The 18164-nt window shown below is 28.2% G+C and overlaps 3 protein-coding genes across 3 annotated transcripts; all 3 read right to left on the reverse strand.

Annotated features, from left to right (window-relative positions):
* Positions 1 to 2688: 2688 nt before the first annotated feature.
* On the reverse strand, positions 2689 to 3001 carry LOC113852720 (defensin Ec-AMP-D2-like). Its single transcript, XM_027483071.1, has 2 exons — positions 2947 to 3001; positions 2689 to 2855 (listed from the first exon to the last, which is right to left on the reverse strand). Exons 1-2 carry the CDS (start codon positions 2999 to 3001, stop codon positions 2689 to 2691), a joined length of 222 nt encoding a protein of 73 aa, XP_027338872.1.
* Positions 3002 to 5928: 2927 nt separating this feature from the next.
* LOC113852683 (defensin-like protein 1) lies at positions 5929 to 6243 on the reverse strand. The gene is made up of 2 exons (XM_027483027.1): positions 6189 to 6243; positions 5929 to 6098 (listed from the first exon to the last, which is right to left on the reverse strand). The coding sequence occupies exons 1-2, from the start codon at positions 6241 to 6243 to the stop codon at positions 5929 to 5931; spliced, it is 225 nt and encodes a 74-aa protein (XP_027338828.1).
* An 8488-nt stretch (positions 6244 to 14731) lies between these two features.
* LOC113874906 (patellin-3-like) lies at positions 14732 to 18100 on the reverse strand. The gene is made up of 4 exons (XM_027513175.1): positions 16783 to 18100; positions 16188 to 16312; positions 15963 to 16098; positions 14732 to 15223 (listed from the first exon to the last, which is right to left on the reverse strand). Exons 1-4 carry the CDS (start codon positions 17998 to 18000, stop codon positions 14969 to 14971), a joined length of 1734 nt encoding a protein of 577 aa, XP_027368976.1. The 5' UTR covers positions 18001 to 18100; the 3' UTR covers positions 14732 to 14968.
* Between the last annotated feature and the right edge of the window lie 64 nt (positions 18101 to 18164).

The raw sequence follows: 18164 nt of genomic DNA on the forward strand, positions 1-18164 counted from the left end.
TCTTTTAATCTTTAAGATATTAAAGAAATCACAATCATTAATTTAAAAAAAATATAAAATACTATTTTAAATTTAGGAATCATTTAAATAAATAAATAAATTTTTACATTCGTAATGAAAATTATTGATTTTAGAAATCTTATTATTTTTTCTCAAAATTTGATGGTGAAAATTAAATTGTTGAAATAAAAAAAATATACACAAAGAATGGGTAACAAATCCTATGACTATACGAGCCCCATAGTCAAAGTTAAAAGCCTCAACGGCAAACAAGGCACTATTGAAATCAAGACAAGAAGACTAACTAAAAACTTTGTTGTCTTTGATTAACTTACTTACCTAACAAAGTTGCGTCATATTTTTTTATATTTAGAAAATATTTCAAGTTTTCCTATTGGTTGGAGTTTTTTTTTTTTGTCAACTCCCAAAAGTTGACGTTGATGGTTTTGGTCTAGAAAGCATAAAGCCCAGCCAAATGGCCCAATTCAGTACATTTTGGAACCCAAAAACATTTCACATAGTTTTTCTTTTTTCACTATCGCCTTATATATTCAATTATTCCTTAAAATCATCAAATATAGTTCATTTTAATTTTTATTATCATAATTGTAAGGACTGCAATAACTATTACTTTATAATTTTAGAAACTAAAATATCTATTTTTTTAGAATTTATTAAAATATAGTTTTTATAATTTTAAAGATTGAATGTAACAGTGCTCCTAATTTTATACATTACTCTGTCATTGTCAACTTAGAGGCTACTTTTCGATATTTTAAAAATTAATTTTGAAAGAGGAGCGTCAATTGTAATTCCAAAATGTCTATTGTCTTTTTATATTAAAAATATTATTATCATTATTACTTGAGTTATTAATTAATTAATAAAAAATATTTCACATGCAAAATTATTTTTTAAAAAAAGTGCCAATAGACATTTTAGAGTGATACTCACCCTTGCGGAAAAGTGAAAAAAATTTGCTTAAAGAAATGGTAGCGATATATTATTTAACAAACTCTTTTTTATTAGTTAAAATGTATTAAAAATTATATCTTAAATTAATGTTTCTTTTATATACTTTTATAATTTTAACAAATTATAATTAATAATAAATGATGTGTTAAAGAGTGTTTCTACTATTCCTCGTATCGCTTGTATATCGAACCGTTGATTTTATTATCTTCGTTTGTAGAACCGAGAAAGAAACAGGCCTTAGAAGTGGACATGGTTAACATTGTTGAGTGGCTAAGTCTCATGGACAAAAAACAAACTGGCTAATGATCTTGGGCTTTCCTTTTGGTTTTAAATAGGGTCCAAACACATACAATTCAACTAGCTCAAACTTAGGTTGACGTTCACGACTAAAAACAAAAAAAAACTTGGGTTGACGTTGACAAAAAACAGATGCTGACAAAACAAATAGCTCAAACTGGAGCTCTTGTTGTTGACTAAAAAAAAAAAGGTGAGCTTTTATTTTTAAAATATTTTAAGTTCTCATTATTTTTTTATATATAGGTTTTTTAATTATTAAATATTTTTTCAAGATTATATATATATATATACACATAAATTATCTTAAAAAATAGTAAGAGAATTATTATTATTTTTTATAAAGTTACAACAAAATTGATTATTCATTTTATTAAAAATCGCAAGGTCGATTCATTCACACGGAACATATCCCAGTCTTGTCATTCTTTTTCTTTGCACAAGTTACGGGGAAATAAATTGCAGTATTAGAACATCTTTGCAATAATCACTTAGCGGTTCTCCCGTTGAAAAAAAAAAGAAATTTTAATTGAGATTTTTTAAATAAAAAATACATAATCATAACATAGTATATGAATTAATATAAATATTTAAAATTAAAGAAAAACTCCAGTTTTTATTTAATGACACTCTGTAATATTTCAAGGTAAGGATATAAAATAAAATAAAATCAGACACGAGTTATAAGGTTTTTTTTAGTAAGTTAAATTGAAATAAAGAATTTGAATATATATATATATATATAATCTTTTCTATGTTTTATCTCAACAAACTCCCTGATTAAAAAGGCTTATTTGCATATAGCAAAAAATGGAGTTTACAAAACTGAGTTTAAAGGTTTTCAACCCTTAACCAAACAAAGTAGAAGAATTAGGACATGAAAAGACTTAAAAGGGTTTCATCAGCAGCAAAATATTCTTCTCCTACCACCATCCCTACTCAGACTAAAATAAAGTGAAGATTGTTATAATAATAATAATTATTAATAAAATGCCAAAAAGATTATTATTATAAAGTAAAAAATAAAATAAAATATTAAAAAAATTTATTAATACACTTCTATCATAATTTTTAGTAAAAAAATATTATTATTTTCTTAACGAGTTCCCTTTTTTCAAGGCTTAACCAATACCTCAGAGTACTGAATAGCAAGATTTTTATCATTATCATGATCATCATTTCAAAATTTATTATATAGTGAGACTACTTTTTGACGTTCCATACATGATGAAGAAACACTAGAGAATTGCGTGCTGAAAGGCAAACGCAAGAGACAAAGCAAATTGAAACCAAAGCAAAGCGAGGAAACCCAACTGCACCTACTAGTGGTTAATGGGTTTTATTTGGAAATCCCAGAATCAGAAAAGTGAAATTAAGAGGAACAGAGAAGTAAAATTGCGTGCATGAAGGAACAGCAACTTAGCAATGCTTGGCGCAGAAGCAGCGTCTTCGGAACCCACGGCACTTACCACCTGTGAAACCTTCAAGATGGCACACTGAAGCGCAATTGTGATTGCTTAGGCACATCCCTTTAAATCGATGGCTCTTTGACTCACAGTGCCTTCCCTCAGTTTCTACTACCATCTCTGCATTAACACACACAACACACACACTTTAGTTAAACATGTTTCATTCATTTTTCACTTTTAATTGCATGCATATACCATAGAGCCTTACGAGAACCAAGGAGAATGAACAATATGAAGAAAACCCCAAATCGTGCCTTGTCCATAATTATTTCCCACTCACACTTTGATCTTAAATCCTCGATATTGATATGAACAAAGAGGTTCAGCGCTCCTATCTATTTATAGCTAGCTAAGGTGGGTGTGATAATAAAATCTCACTTTTATATAAATGAGCAAATCATAAATTTAAATTATTTAAAACTTTTAAATAAATAAATTATTCAAATTTAAACACATACCCTTTTAAATAGAATGTTGATAAACTTTAAAAACTGGACACGAGCTTGTATTTTTCTTAATAATATGCCAATATGCTATTCTAAGAAAAAAATTATTAATTTTATAATAAAGATATGAGTGTTGTGAAAATAACTTAACTGTTATAAGTTATTTTTATATAATTTTTGTAAGCTTATTTATAAATTTCATGATTAAATTTATAGCTTTATTAAATTAATAGTTAATTATAGGTGTATTTATATAAAAAATTAGTTAATATAATTTTCATGGAGCAGTATATTTGGGTACTTTCCACAGTCACCCGAGCCAAATCTTGGTTTAAGGGAATCTGTTCACGTGCAAGGAGAGACCTACACGATTCTTCTTGTCTAGCAAAAGATGGTCGGTCGGTAATTAAAATATGATGTGTAATATTTATTTTGTTGTAATATGATTCTGTAAAAATATATATTTAATTACTCTTCTTTAAAATTGGTTTTACTTTTAAATCATGTTTAAACTAATACTTATAATTTTTTAGCAGAGTTAAATTTTATAAATATACTCAAATTTATCATAAAACATGAAGGTGAATTGGCGTAAAATTGTTTGATATGATATTGAATTCGAGTATCTACATAAGCTGTTCTAACTGATGGAGAATAGAAAATCTACATAAGCTGTTGATTCTCGACAGAGGATTCCAAACACAAGAATGGGAAAGCTGGAAAGAGGTGATGAAGATCATAATTAAGGTTTATAATTTGTTTCAAAAGTGCACGCTTTCGCAAGCACGATGTTCATGGCTCTAGTTTCAGGAATAAAGTGTTTATGACGGAAAATTATTAAATTCATCTTGGAGAGTTGGCGATCCAATTAAAGGTGGATTTTTTTTCTTTAGAATAGAAATTCCTTTAATTAACTTCTACAAAAGTTCTATTTTTATTTTTATTTTTTCTAAAAATATATTTAGCCTAACTTTTTATAAAAGGAAAAGTAAAATTTGATCAAACTCTATGCATGTAAGACACTCTTCCTAAAAGTATATTTTGCTATCAATGATTTTACTATTATCTGGTAAAATTTATTATTTGGTTTAACATTAAAAAACATGTTTTTGGAAGAAAATTTTATATTAATCAAATGATAAATATTGAGTGAATCGCCAATGCTTTATTTAATAAAAAAATGATTTTAGTTTTACAATAAAGAAATTTTTATCCTAAATCTTCAGTCTATTCCTCTTTCTAATCCTTACATTAATTAGTATCAATTAATAAGAAAAAAACTGGTGTGACACGTTTAAGTGTCATATAAGTTGCCAATTAAGATACACACTAAGCATTATTTTGGTATTAAAAAATTATCATATCCTTTGTTTTATCTCTAAATTAGTCTCTAAATGAACATTCAGAGTTCGGGTATCTTGATTTTCTAGGCATTCTAACAGAGTTTTACAAAAGTAAAAAAAAAAACTTACAATGGAAATTTAAACAGGCAGTTAGTCATCGTTTTGGCCTTAACTCTTCTAATTATCAGGGAATGTTTCTAATTTTTTTCTTTTGGCCTTACATTTTAATGCATATTCTGAGGCATATACCCATTACCCTCGTTTCTTAGAATCAGATCATTCCTTAAACTAGATTGAGCACACCCTCACATAATCCCTAACTTTTGCTATATTTTTCTTTTTAGCGTAACATAGGAAAAAGGGTCATGCATAAGCTAAACCAACGGCTTTGTGACTGGACTATGCCTGGGAAGCACACACACAGTGTACAAGCCCAACTTTTTGTGTCCTATGAGACATTAAATGCCTTTTTGTCCTTCAGTAATAAAATTATAAAAATAATTTATATAATTTTTTATAATAACAATAAAATTTATTTTAAAAATAAATAAAAATTATAATATAATATATTTTCTTAATTATGTACTTTTTAATTTTTTAATTTTAAAAATTAATTTTAATAAATTATTATAAATAAAAAAATATCACAACTTTTTTTAGACAAAATCACACCATATTTTTACGAGAAAACCGTGTGAAACGCTCTAAAAATATATTATTGTTCACACGTATAAAATAAAATATTCAAATACATAAAAGTTTTTTTTTTTCACACTTTTTCATCCTTATATAATGTTTTCGACCAAAACAATCAAAGGCTTAAAGTTTTTCTTGACTTTTTTTTATAATTTATGTTAATTATTATTTAATATATTATAATATTAAAAATATAAATTTAAAAATCATTAGTTCCCACGGATTCAAACGCAACTAAATTATTGTATTTTTAACGATTCAGTTATCAATCGAGTGTTAAGAACATTAGAAAAGGTTTGTACTATTTGGGAGTTGTTTTATTGAAACATTTTTTAAACAATTATATCATCTGTTTATATTTTGTTGTATTTATTTACAAGCTTGGTTAACAAAAGTGAAGACAAGACCATTCGAATGCTTTTAACAGTCCCTCGATAATGTAGACAATGTTTATGATCTCTAGTTTTGTCAAATATTTTTGGGATAAATGAAAGATAAAGATAAATATTAAAACAATAAAAACCATTTTGGTGGGAGAGAGAAAAATAACTGAATCATAGTTGCACTGGAATGTGGGAATTAAGAGGCATTAATCATAACATGAAGCCTAAACACAGTTAAGCAAAAGCATAATCCCAAATGAAAATACTATTACAAGTAATATTTATTTGGTGTTCCACAGCAACTACGTCCACCGAACTAACGTCAACAAAGTTTGGTGCAAAAGCAGCGGCGGTGGAACCCTCGGCAGTGGCCACCGGAGAAACCTTCGTTCCTGCAAACGAGAGCACAGTTGTGGTCACCGGCGCATGCGCCTTTGAAGCCGTGGCTCTGTGACTCGCACACCCTTCCCTCTGTCTGCACCACCACTTCTGCTTCCATTCATCATTGAAACAAAATTAGTTAATAAACACATGAATGCATGAACATCACAGAATAATTCATCAGTGTTGAATGGATCTTACGGGAAGCAAGGACAAGAAGGAGCAAGAACAAGAAGCCAAGTGATTTCCTCTCCATCTTGGTATTGATGATACTGTAACTATAATTGTAAATGTACACAATGGGTGTGAACCAAACGTTGGTCTTGGGGTCTTGTTATATACTGATGAAGTTACTCTATATCAGGAGCGTGCATGACGTGTCAGATGACGATGAAGACGAATCCATCTTTGAGATACGAGAAGGGGTATCTCTTCACGTGAGATTATATGAGAGAGAGGTTTGTCACTTTGTGCTTAGAGTGTAGTGAAAGGGAGAGAATGGGGATTCAAGACCAAGACAGTGCAAAGGCCAGTTTCACATGAAAACCTGCAACTTTTGCAGAGGGTAACCCCAAAAGCCATAAGCTTGCGGGGGATCCATGTACCTCAAAATCCCAAATACTTGTTCATGCCATATGGAGGATAGGGGTTATATTTCAAAGTTAAACAAAATTTATTTTAAATATAACTTGTTTTTTCATTCATAATGTATTGATGTTTAAATAAAAATTTGTTTTTTTAATTTTCTAATCTCTTGGATGAAAAGATGTTGGTTTACCCTAAATAACTATATTTTTTTCTATCCGAATCACCTTTTATACTATAAATTTCAGTCCTCTCTTTTAAATTTTTTCACACGAAAATTTTTTCTTGTGAATTTTTAGCTTTCTTAAAATTTATGCTGTCAAATTTGTTTTTAATTTATAATTTATTTTCCATAAATCTAAAATATTTACGTTTTTTTATATATTAAAAGTAATTATAAACACGTCTCTTATAATTTTGAAAATATTTCTTGTGATCTAGTATTTAAAAAATATATAAATTTATAATACTCATATAATATATTAAATATTTACTAATGTTATTTGAAAGGCCTGATGGGTAGCCATGTCTACCTTTTATCTTTTTTTGTTGATTTAAAAAAGAAAGTGGGTAGAGCATAGGTATCTCTGCGAAAAACAATCCGTTTTAAGCCAATAAAATTATTTAGTAAAAGATTATAGTGTTTAAATAATATTTGCACATGAGAAATTTACGTTTTTATATTTTTTAAATTATTAAATATAAATAAAAAAAATGTGCATTAGAAAACACAATCTTTTACTTTTATTTTCTTCGATGTGTAAAATTTAAAAATGAAATAGAAACGTTGATCTGTAAAAGTTAAATTGGCTTGTGGGAAAGGTCGAAAGAAAGGTAAGACAGTGAAAGGACGTTTTTTTTTTCTCAATGTAGAAGAATATCGAGAGCTATGATCCAATTCATTGTATTGGTCACTGGGAATGAAAGCACAAACTCAAGTCCTTATTCTACTCTGACCAAAATTTTAAATAAAACCCTTATTTTACATTTTTCTTTTACAATTCATTGTATAGAGCTATTAGATATAAAGAAAATGACTTGCCTATGTTTGCATATATATATATATATATATATATATATATAATATTGGTTTTATTTAAGGGTGGATATATAGGTTATATTAAGCTAAGTTGTACTTTAAATATTTATATCTTGATTTTATAAATTTAAGACTTGAATTTAACTTATATGGCTTGATACATACAGTTACCTGAGATTTCACAAATTCAACTAGTTTAGTAGCGCATTCAATTTATAGATATTTTATTTATGTAAATAATTTAATAACTAAATAATAAAATTTTAATTTTTTGTGTATATGTATATATTTATAATAATTATTTAAAAAATTATTTTAAGTTAATTCTATAACTGTGAATAGTATTTATCAAAATAATAAAAGTTTAATAAAATTTAATAATTTTAAAGTATAATTTATTTTCAAATAATATTTTTATCATACAGTATAGAAAAACTAATTAAATATTAAAAATCAATATAAAAGTAAACTTTAAATTTATAGAAAAAATTAAGAATTTTTATAAAAATAAAAATATATATATTTATAAAAAATATATACATAATTTTATGAGGTAATAAGAGAAAGTTAAATTTTTAATCTTAAAATTATACATGATTAATTATGAAAGATAATATTTTTACTAACATTTAACTTTTTAAATAATTGATTCTCATTTATAATATAAAGGTTAATTTTATTAAAAATACATAAGATTTATAACAAAGAGCTTGATTTATTATGAGAACTAAAATTATAAAAAAAAATTATGACTCTAATTGTGACTATGAGAATTAATTTTTGGTCCTTCCAAATTAACTACTTAATGCAAATTACCTTATTATTATAAAACTAAAGGATTGCATGATAATTAGCATGTCTTGTAACTCTTAGAAAGGATATAAATATGGCTATGAATTTTTTTTTAAATTATGTCTAAAATATTAGTCCAAATTTTTTACAAAAATTCAAACAAAAATATAAATTTTAGAGCTATTTATTATTGATTCAGGTCCATTGAATTGATAAATTGTGGTCAACAAATGCATTTTAAACATTTGAATTAGGCTCTCTAAACTTTTGTATGCCATTTAGGATGCAAATATTATCATTAAATTGTAGAAAAATTAACAAATCAGGTGTAAGTTTAAACTCAAGTTGATCCCCTTTCAAGCTTTATGATGTTTGGTGTTCGTTCTCTTTATTTTTAATCTAGTCATTTAGTTTCTAAGTGCTTATAAAAGATTTCTGCTTATAAAAGATTTATAGTTAGGCTAGTTAAATTCCTTTCATTTATTTTTTTTAGATTTGGCCTAAAAATTAATTTAAAAATTTTCTTTGTAAAAAGATCTTTCGTGTAAACTAACAAACCCAAAATTATTTTTAAAAAAAATTAGATAACTATGTTTTTCAAATCTTAAAAAAAACTTTCGAGAAACTAGTACTCAAATGGTGTGTTAAAAGATATTTTAAACCAGGTAACAATCTTATATTTAGATCAATTATTACTTTCTAAAAATATTATTTTTACAAAAAGAATTAATAAAAACTCATAACATAGTCTAGCAAAAAAAAAAAAAAAAAAAACTCATAACATAACCTTGATTAGTGAATAGTTAACAAATACATGAATATAGAAATAGAATACACAAATATTTATTTTAATTCATCATTAATAATTTAGACTATATTCTTCACAATTTTTATTATATATATATATTCATCAAAACAATATCTCTATTATTCACAATGATGTTAGGTATCATGTCATATGGTAATAACAACTCAGATTTAGTAATGTCTAATTGAAATAATTTGCTTGCTTAGACATTAAACAAAAAAATGATAAAAAAATCAAGTTAATTGAAGTTACACTAACAATTTCAAGTAACAAGAGCTTATATTTGTTGGTTTTATATGTACTATCAATTATCAAAACAATGTTAAATAGATTCAATAGTTTTATGACATTTGAATGTGTCCAAAATATGTCTTTCACCATATTTGACATTGAAATTGTTCTATGTCAATACACATATTTATCATATTCTATTCATTTCATTAGCTGTTAACTTTTAATTTAGAACCATTTTTGAGATACTTAAAATGCATGACATGCCTGATATACATGCATCATAATGAAGAAGTTACATTCAATATAACTTTCAATATAAGTAACATACTTCTTGAATTGAACTATTTTTTATCATATCAATAAGAAAGGTCATGTTGTGACATTACTACAACAAGATTAATTCAATTGCATAAGTTAAATTATTAGTCGCTATTATATTAACTTAAAAAGATTTGATAATAAGGATATTTATAAAAATAAATTAAAAAATTAAGAAAATATACAAATAAAAAATGATTTTCAAAAAGCAACCTTAAGGTTGAATGAGCTAATTCATTTAAATTAACATTTAAAATAGATTAGGAATAAAGGTAAACTAAACTTATAATGCGGTGCATAATGATACAACTATAGCAACAAAAAGCAAATCACAAGTATGAGTTGACTTTGTGTTATAATACCTCAAAAGTTAGAATTTAAATTCTTACTTTTTTATTAAATAATGGCTTAAATATAATTTTAATTTTTATAAATGTAACACATTTTACGATAAATTTTTATAAAATTTTTTTTATTAGAACTTAGTAATTGAAATATTAAAATATTAAGATTTAATTTATATTGTAACGTTAAATATTGAGTTGGCTAATAATACTAAACACTTTTACGTCACTATCATGTCATTTAGATTTTTAAATATTTTAGACTTAATTATATTTTTAGTCACTATAAATATTGTATATTTTATGATAATTTTTTATAATTTTTTTTTAAGATTTAGTCTTTGAAATGTTAAAAAGTTAGAATTTAGTTACTATTAATTTTCTTTCTGTTTGACTCATATAAAGTTAGCTTATCACTGTCACATATTGTCACTTTATTTAATTTTTATTATTTTATTATTTAAAATTAATATTTACAAATTAGTTCTTATCATATTTTAAATATTTATTAAAAAGTCCTCTATAATCTTAATTCTTTCCTTTTTGACTCTTCTTCTCATTCCCTTTCTCTCTCTATTCTTGTTTGTTTTGTGTAGGACTAGGTAATACGTGGGTTCGAGTGAGTTCAGACTTTAAAATTTAAAACCAAAAGAATTAAATTAATAAGAATTTAAGATTGCTTTCGTTCAAATTTTCTCTTGAGTTGAGCAACTAACGGTTGATCGAATTGTGGGGCAGGTGGATTCAAATTGGTCAAAATTAAATCTTGGTTCTGCCATTGATGAATAAAAAACTAAACACAGAGCATAGAGGTAGATACTATACTAAAAAGATAATTGACAAAGAGAACCTAGCTTTTGCACACTAAAATGTGTATATTTAATTCCTTCTCCTCATAAGTTCTCTGTTAGTCAAACTTCTATGTTCCTTGACTAATTTTAGTTAAGCCGCTAATTCCTTGGTCTCGATCTCTACTTGGAGAAAGAGATTGAAAGAAGGTTGGATGAGATATTAAGCATACTAGAGTAACCCCACCATCTTAACCTCTTTTAGAACTTTTTTTTTCTTTTTTTTTCATTTTTTAACATGTCAAGTCACTATTCTTTTTTTATTATTTTCTCTTAGCATCAACTATAAGCAATGCTATGATTCTTTTTGTTTTTTCATTTTCTTAAGGCTCAAGATAGTCATGATGCAGCAAGAAAATGGTCAACGAAAAAATGACCCATGTTCATCAGATTAAAAGTTCATTTCAATTTAATTCAAGCCTTGTAAAATGTGTTTCATAAAAACTTAGGTAAGGTTCATATTTTGATGGGTTTAAAAGCATAAATTCATAGCTGACCAAATAAATATGTTTTTAACTTATTTTTCAACTAATTGACCTACTATCTATCTAAGTCAATTATAAACTTATTTTTCATTCATCAAATTCATTGGTTTTAGTCAATTAACTTTCTCTTGCTCAACCCTAATTTGGGGTACTCCACTCGCAAGCTTTGTGCATCTACATTAGGATTCTCAAGAAGATAGAGGGTCAAAGAGATAGAGGAGAGAAGAAAAAAGAAAGCACTGAAAGGATAAGAAATTAAAGTTTTGAAAGATTTATTTTATAAATATTTAAAATATGTTTAAAGGCTTGTTTGTAAATATTATTTTAAATATTAAATATTAAATAATTAAATAATTGACAATACATAATAGTGATGAATTGACTTTTTATAAACATTTTAAAAAAGAAGAGTTAAGAATAAACACTATATTTTTACTTCTTAATATTTTAAGATTAAATTCTAATAAAAATTTTTATAAAAATTTATCACAAAATATGATACATTTGTAGAGATAAAACTATATTTAAGCCTTAAATAATTACAAAATATTATGAAAATAGATTGATTAGCAAACATGCGATTGCAACCTATTTACCCAATGGGTTATACTGTTAAAACTATATAGGCGGGTAAATAAATGATCATATAAATTTCTAACCTTACAACTGCAACAAATATGAATAATGTACCTAACTCTAACTATATGTGTCTTATATTATATATTTTTTTAACTTTTTTTTTATTTCAAAATACCTATTATTTTTGAAAAAATTCTAAAAACAATGTAACACACACACACACACATATATATATATATATATATATATATATATATATATATATATATATATATCACACTAGTATAAATCTAAAAATTCTTATACTAGATCTAAGTTTTTTATTTAACTTATATCTAATAATCTGTTAGATATAAGTTAAATAAGAAGTTTAAATCAAATGTAAAATTTTTAAAACTTATACCAATATAAAAAGATTTTATATATATATATATATATATATATATATTATTCTAGCAATTGTTTAAATTTATTACGTAACTTCCCTTGTCTAAATTATATCATCAATAAATTTTGAAATTATTTTAAAATATCTATGTAATTTATAAAAGTTGAAACTCATAAAAACTTTTGTAAAACTAAAATAAAAAAAATTTAATCACATCTATAAGAAAAAAAATATCTTTCTCTCCTTAGTCCTGCCCTAATCAATCTTAAGAGTAGCTCCTTGTTGGGCTGGCCTTACTCTAATGTTTCCAACCTCAGCCTCCTATATTTTTGCAACACCTCCCTTTGTCTTTGTACTTTTTGCCAGATCAGATACCCCATGTTTTTGCCCTTCCCATAACTGCAAAAATGAAGAGTCAGATTAAGCTACTTTTTGTTTTAAAATTAAATAAAATTTGCTTTAATACAGTTAATTTTGAAAAAGAAAAACAAGTCCATTCGATGGAGGGATAATTGGCATATATATTTTTTAATTTCTATATTACCATATTTTTTAAGGACAAAAATTATGTAAAACATCTTACATAATTTTAACGTTATGTTATTAATTAAAATTAAAATGTTACATAATAATCAGCATTAATTTAATTTTATTTAAAAATAATATAAAATATGATTAAAATATGACATATAAAATTTAACATTTTATTAATATTGGATTCCTCTCCATCGCCATCCCACACCTTTCCGGAGCTTCCTTTTCTCTTCTTTATTTTGTTGTATGAAAGTGCTGTTGTGTATCTGTCCCAGTGACACATAAATAATGTCTTTTGTTACTCACATACAAATAATGAATAATGTCTAATAACGAACGAGATGCCAGTAAATATGTGAGTTTAACTTGTGCTGTCATGTTTAAGTCTAATATTTAAATATTTTATAAGATAAACTTTTAATAATAGTAGTAATTCATACTACACTTTATATTTGTTCTAATTATTTTTGATCAAATGAAAATAAAAACTTAATTCAAACAATAATTTATGAATCTTAGACCCATTCGCCATGCCCCTTCCCCTACTTTTGAATATATCTGAAGTGATAAGTAGATCGATTTTCTAATTATCTGATAAACCCAGCCTCGTTACTATTCTAAATGATGGTGCAATTCTTCATGCCTTAAGAGACTCAAAAAGGATGTTTGAAAAACAAAGGCAAACAGGTACATAAAGCATATTTAAACAGATAGAAAGATAGATAGCATGGAGTATTGAGTGGGTTTTATGATGAAATTCGGTGCCAAAAAGTAAAAGCAGGACTGCTTGCTGGAAATCGAATATGCATGTCTTCATATTTGTCAATTTTCTGCTATGTCAGACATTTTGCATATTATTAAAAAAAATACAGCTGGAACCAAAGGAGCACAATTTGGTCACCAGAAAAATGAAAATAAATACTGATATAGTCTAATACTGCTGAGTGCTGACTTATTAGATTATTCATATTTACAACTTATGGGTAACTACACCCCAGTATTTCGTATTTCATATAAATAATAAAATTTAGGAAGTTCTCTCCATCATGAGAAATCCCTTTTGTGAAGTCTTTTAAATAACATTGTCCCCTCCATCTGCCAAAGGGAAATTTTGGCAGGTAAGTTTCATTACAGAAAATTAGACAAAGTGTTTCTTTGAATAATTTAAATTATAAGGAATAATTGATTTTGTTTTGAAAATTTTTTAAGAAACTACAATTTTGTTTTTCAAATTAGCTAATATATGTACGATGTGAAGGTTTTCTAATAACTTGCTGATATAACTTGGGATTATATTCTCAAAGCACTCGTATCATACATAAGAAAACAACCAGTTCACAATTCATAGTGACAAAGATCTTAAAAGTGTTTTTGATCCTAGCAATCTTAATCAAGGGATCATCCTTTGTCTTCAAATTGTTTGTTTCAATGGACGCCTAGAATCAATGAGTCATGCATATAAGAATTCTCTAAACAAAATTAAAGCCAATGAACAAGCGCAGAGAGGCAACAAATTGACAGCCAATTGAAGATGGCGAAAAAAAAGCTGATTTAAAAGTCTAAACTCCATTGCGACGTGTTCTAGAAGTTCAGACCCATGACAGATATTCGCATGATCTTTTCTATCACTGCTGGAAACACGGATAATGACAGATCAAACATATTTTTTATGCTTGAGTTCAGACAAATCCGACAAACATATAGATAAGGCCCCACCAAAATTTACATCAAATTTATACATATAAATAATAGAGCAATATGTCCTCCATATATGAATAAGAATTCAAAAATCAAAATTCAAAATTCAAAACATCCCCTCCAATAGTAATAACAATTATAAATGATTAAACAAAAAAAGGCTCATATAAAGCATGCATGATTGAACACATTATCATGATTAACATTGAAACTTTCCTATTCATATGAATAGCAGCAATGTCCATCTTTGAAGTTGAACATCTTGGGTGGTGGAACTGAATGCAAACTGCTCATCTCCTTCTCCAATGCATATAACAATGATGTGATTCTCAGTCAGAAGAAGGCTTGACCTTCAACCGGTACAAGAGCTTCTTCTTCTTAGAGCTTTGATTTTCAATTGTGAGAACCACTTTACCAGGTTCACCAATTTTATAGTTGTTGCAAAGAACGGGTTCTTCTGATGAAGCAACTTTTCTAGCCTTCTGGATGATCACAGTATAGCTCCCCTCAGAACTTGGTATAAACTCAGCACCATAACTTACTTCCCACCCTATTACTCTGAGCTCCCAAGAAAGTAAGCAGTTCTGCAGGTTCCCAGGAAGTTTCCATGAACAGAATTTCAATGCAAAATTCATAGAAGTATATAAATGAATGCAAATGGCAACAACTAGCTATAGTACAGTTGGATTCAATTACTTATTGGCATGTTTGAAAGAGCTTTTATAAGTTTTTTTTTTTTTTTTTAAATTTATTTCAGTAAACTCCTTACTAAAACTTGTCAAAATAAACTGATTTCAGCTAATCTTAATAAGCTTCTTACCATGGTTTAATTTATGATATATGTCGTTATTTAAAACGAGTTTATCAAATAAGCGATTAATTTTCTAATTTAACCACACAAGGTTTCCACTCCAAATTTATTCTCTTCACCCCATAACTAACTAGCTTCTAAATAAATTAAAATGGACATCATGAGAAAGCGAACTTAATTAGCACTAGAAATGGATTTTGGCTCATAGCTATATTTATAACAGAAACAAAATTCGGCCACTTATATTTCCCAATTGTGTGTGTGTATATATATATATATATATGCTCTTCTCATGTTTATTTTATTGTTCCGTATTTACTAAATTATGGGGTATTTCCTGAGACATCTTATCTCCGGGCATAGATCTGCCTAATAGTATAACATTGAAATCTTGAGAGAACAGGGAATCCTAGGTAAGATTACTCATTTCAATGCTGCATTCCTTGGATTCTCTTTCAATCAAAATCAATCAGTTCCGACAAAAGAAAACACAAAGTAAAAGCAAAACCCACCTCAGTAACTGGAAATTCCACGGTGTGTTTTGCTGCTGGCCTCACTGTAATTTCAGTGACAGCATCGGAAATTCTGAACTCCCCATCTTTGCTCAGTCCACCATATTTGACCGGAAGTTGCTCTGCAGCTATGTATCTGAAACATCCATCTCCCAAATTAGGTACAAAACAAGGCAAACTCAAAAGACAAGAAACAATAAAATTATGAGTCTTTTCTGTCTTCACCTTAGAAGGGTCTCAGCTGATTTGGAAGGCCCAGCAAAGACAAACTTGCTTTTGGTTCTCTGAGTAAGAAAAGGGCTTATCATCCTGTTCACTGCCAAGTACCACCATGGCACATTGATAAACACCTACCCAACAAAAAAAAAATGAAGATTTAAGAATAATAACATTATATTATACCCAACATTTAATTTATGATTAAATATTTGAATTTGGAGTAACACACAATTTCATCCTAAAAACAAAATGAAGTGAAATATAGGAAAAATTAACATATTTAGAATCAAATTGTAGATTCTAATACTTTTGAATCTAATTGATCCTCAAAAAAGATCAAAATGCATATTTTTGAAAGAGCTCGTGACTTTCATAATTTTTTAAAACTTATTTTCATAATTTTTTTTATACATATCTTATCGAAATCAACTACTTTTTTCATATTAATAAGTTTGGTAATGAGTAAATTAAACTATTACCAAACTCGCCGTAAGTGACTAAATTACGTAACGCTTAACTAAGGGGGATGAAAGATATTAATGAGATCTCACTTTTGGGACCAAAGTATATATATTTAGGCTTGAATTGAAGAGGGTAGTACCTGTTTGGCTACAAACTCAGGATAGTTATCCTGAAGCAAATGTAGGGCCTGTTTGGTTGCTTGTCTAAGCTCCCACTTGCCAGGTCCAGGAGAATTCTTGAGATCATTAACCTGAACAATGGTGCTTATGCCACCAGGATTGAAATCCAACTTCCTAATACTCTTCTCAAGGAACTGAATTCTCCACCTGAGGAACTTGTGCCTCTTCTCCTCATCAGAAAAGGTCTTCTTATAAAGCTCCTTGTTCTGAAACTCCCCATATATGTTATAACACACAGGGTGTCCTTCCTTATCGAAGCCATGCATGAACACCGCCTTCTCAAGATCATCACCAAAACTCTCCTCCAACAACTCCTCAATCATAAACTCCTTCCTCCACCGAATCGTGTTCTTGATCATGGCGAATGCCTCCTTCACCTTGAAGTCCCTCGCACGCAGAAACTTCAAGAGAATCACATCGCTCCTCTCATCTGCCAGAAGTGGCACCCCCCAAATGGAAACCTCTTCAGGTACCAATGCCATCACTGAAGCTTCCTCCTTTTCCACCTTGGCTCCTTCTGGTTCCACTGAAGGTGAAGAAGACACAGCAACAGCCACAACGGTCTCTTCAATGGCTTCAACGGTTTTTGTTCCATCATCATCAACAGTAGAAGCACCGGCTTTGTTTTCAACCACCTGAGTATTTTTCACTTCTGGTGTTTCTGCTACTGGTTCTTTTTTTTTTCCTTCTCCTTCTTCTTCTACTTCTTCTTTGTTTGTAGTTTGGTCTTGCTCTGATGGTGGTGGTGGTGCCACATCAGCAGCAGCATGTTCTGAAACATGTTCCTTCCCCTCCTCAACGCTTTTTTCCTTGTTGTCAACGTTGTCTTGTGTTTTTTCTTCCTTGGGTGGGTTTAACTCGTGGTTGTTGAGTGCTTCTTGGATAAGGTGTTTGAGCTCTTGCAGTGCCTTTTTCTCAGTGTCTGGTAGGTCAGAAACTCTTGTGCTTTCTTCCTTGAAGGAACCCGATTCGGGAATGTTGTTGTCATCGCCACTGGATTTGGATACCACGGTCTCAGGAGCTTTCTCTTCCTCAACGAGCTTCTTCTTCTCTGGTGAAGCCTCTTCTTCTGTGTCTTTCGCCACACCTGTGTCTGTTGTTGTATCAGCAAGTGCGACATTGGTAGTAACCACCACTTCCTCTTGAGTTGTGGGTGTTTTTGAAGCTTCCTCAGCCATGCTTGAGTGTGATTAATGAGATAGTAGGGACAGTTTCTTTGATATGAACAAAATTTGAGAGAGAGAGGGGGAGAGAGAGAGAGAGGAGAGTAGAGATAGATAATGGTGCAGTGTGATGGAGAGAGAGGAGGAGTTAAAAAGAGTGGGGATGAAAAGTACCAGAC

The sequence above is a fragment of the Abrus precatorius genome, unplaced genomic scaffold (genome assembly GCF_003935025.1).
Source record: "Abrus precatorius isolate BTA unplaced genomic scaffold, Abrus_2018 Scaffold10, whole genome shotgun sequence".
NCBI classification, from domain to species: Eukaryota; Viridiplantae; Streptophyta; class Magnoliopsida; order Fabales; family Fabaceae; genus Abrus; species Abrus precatorius.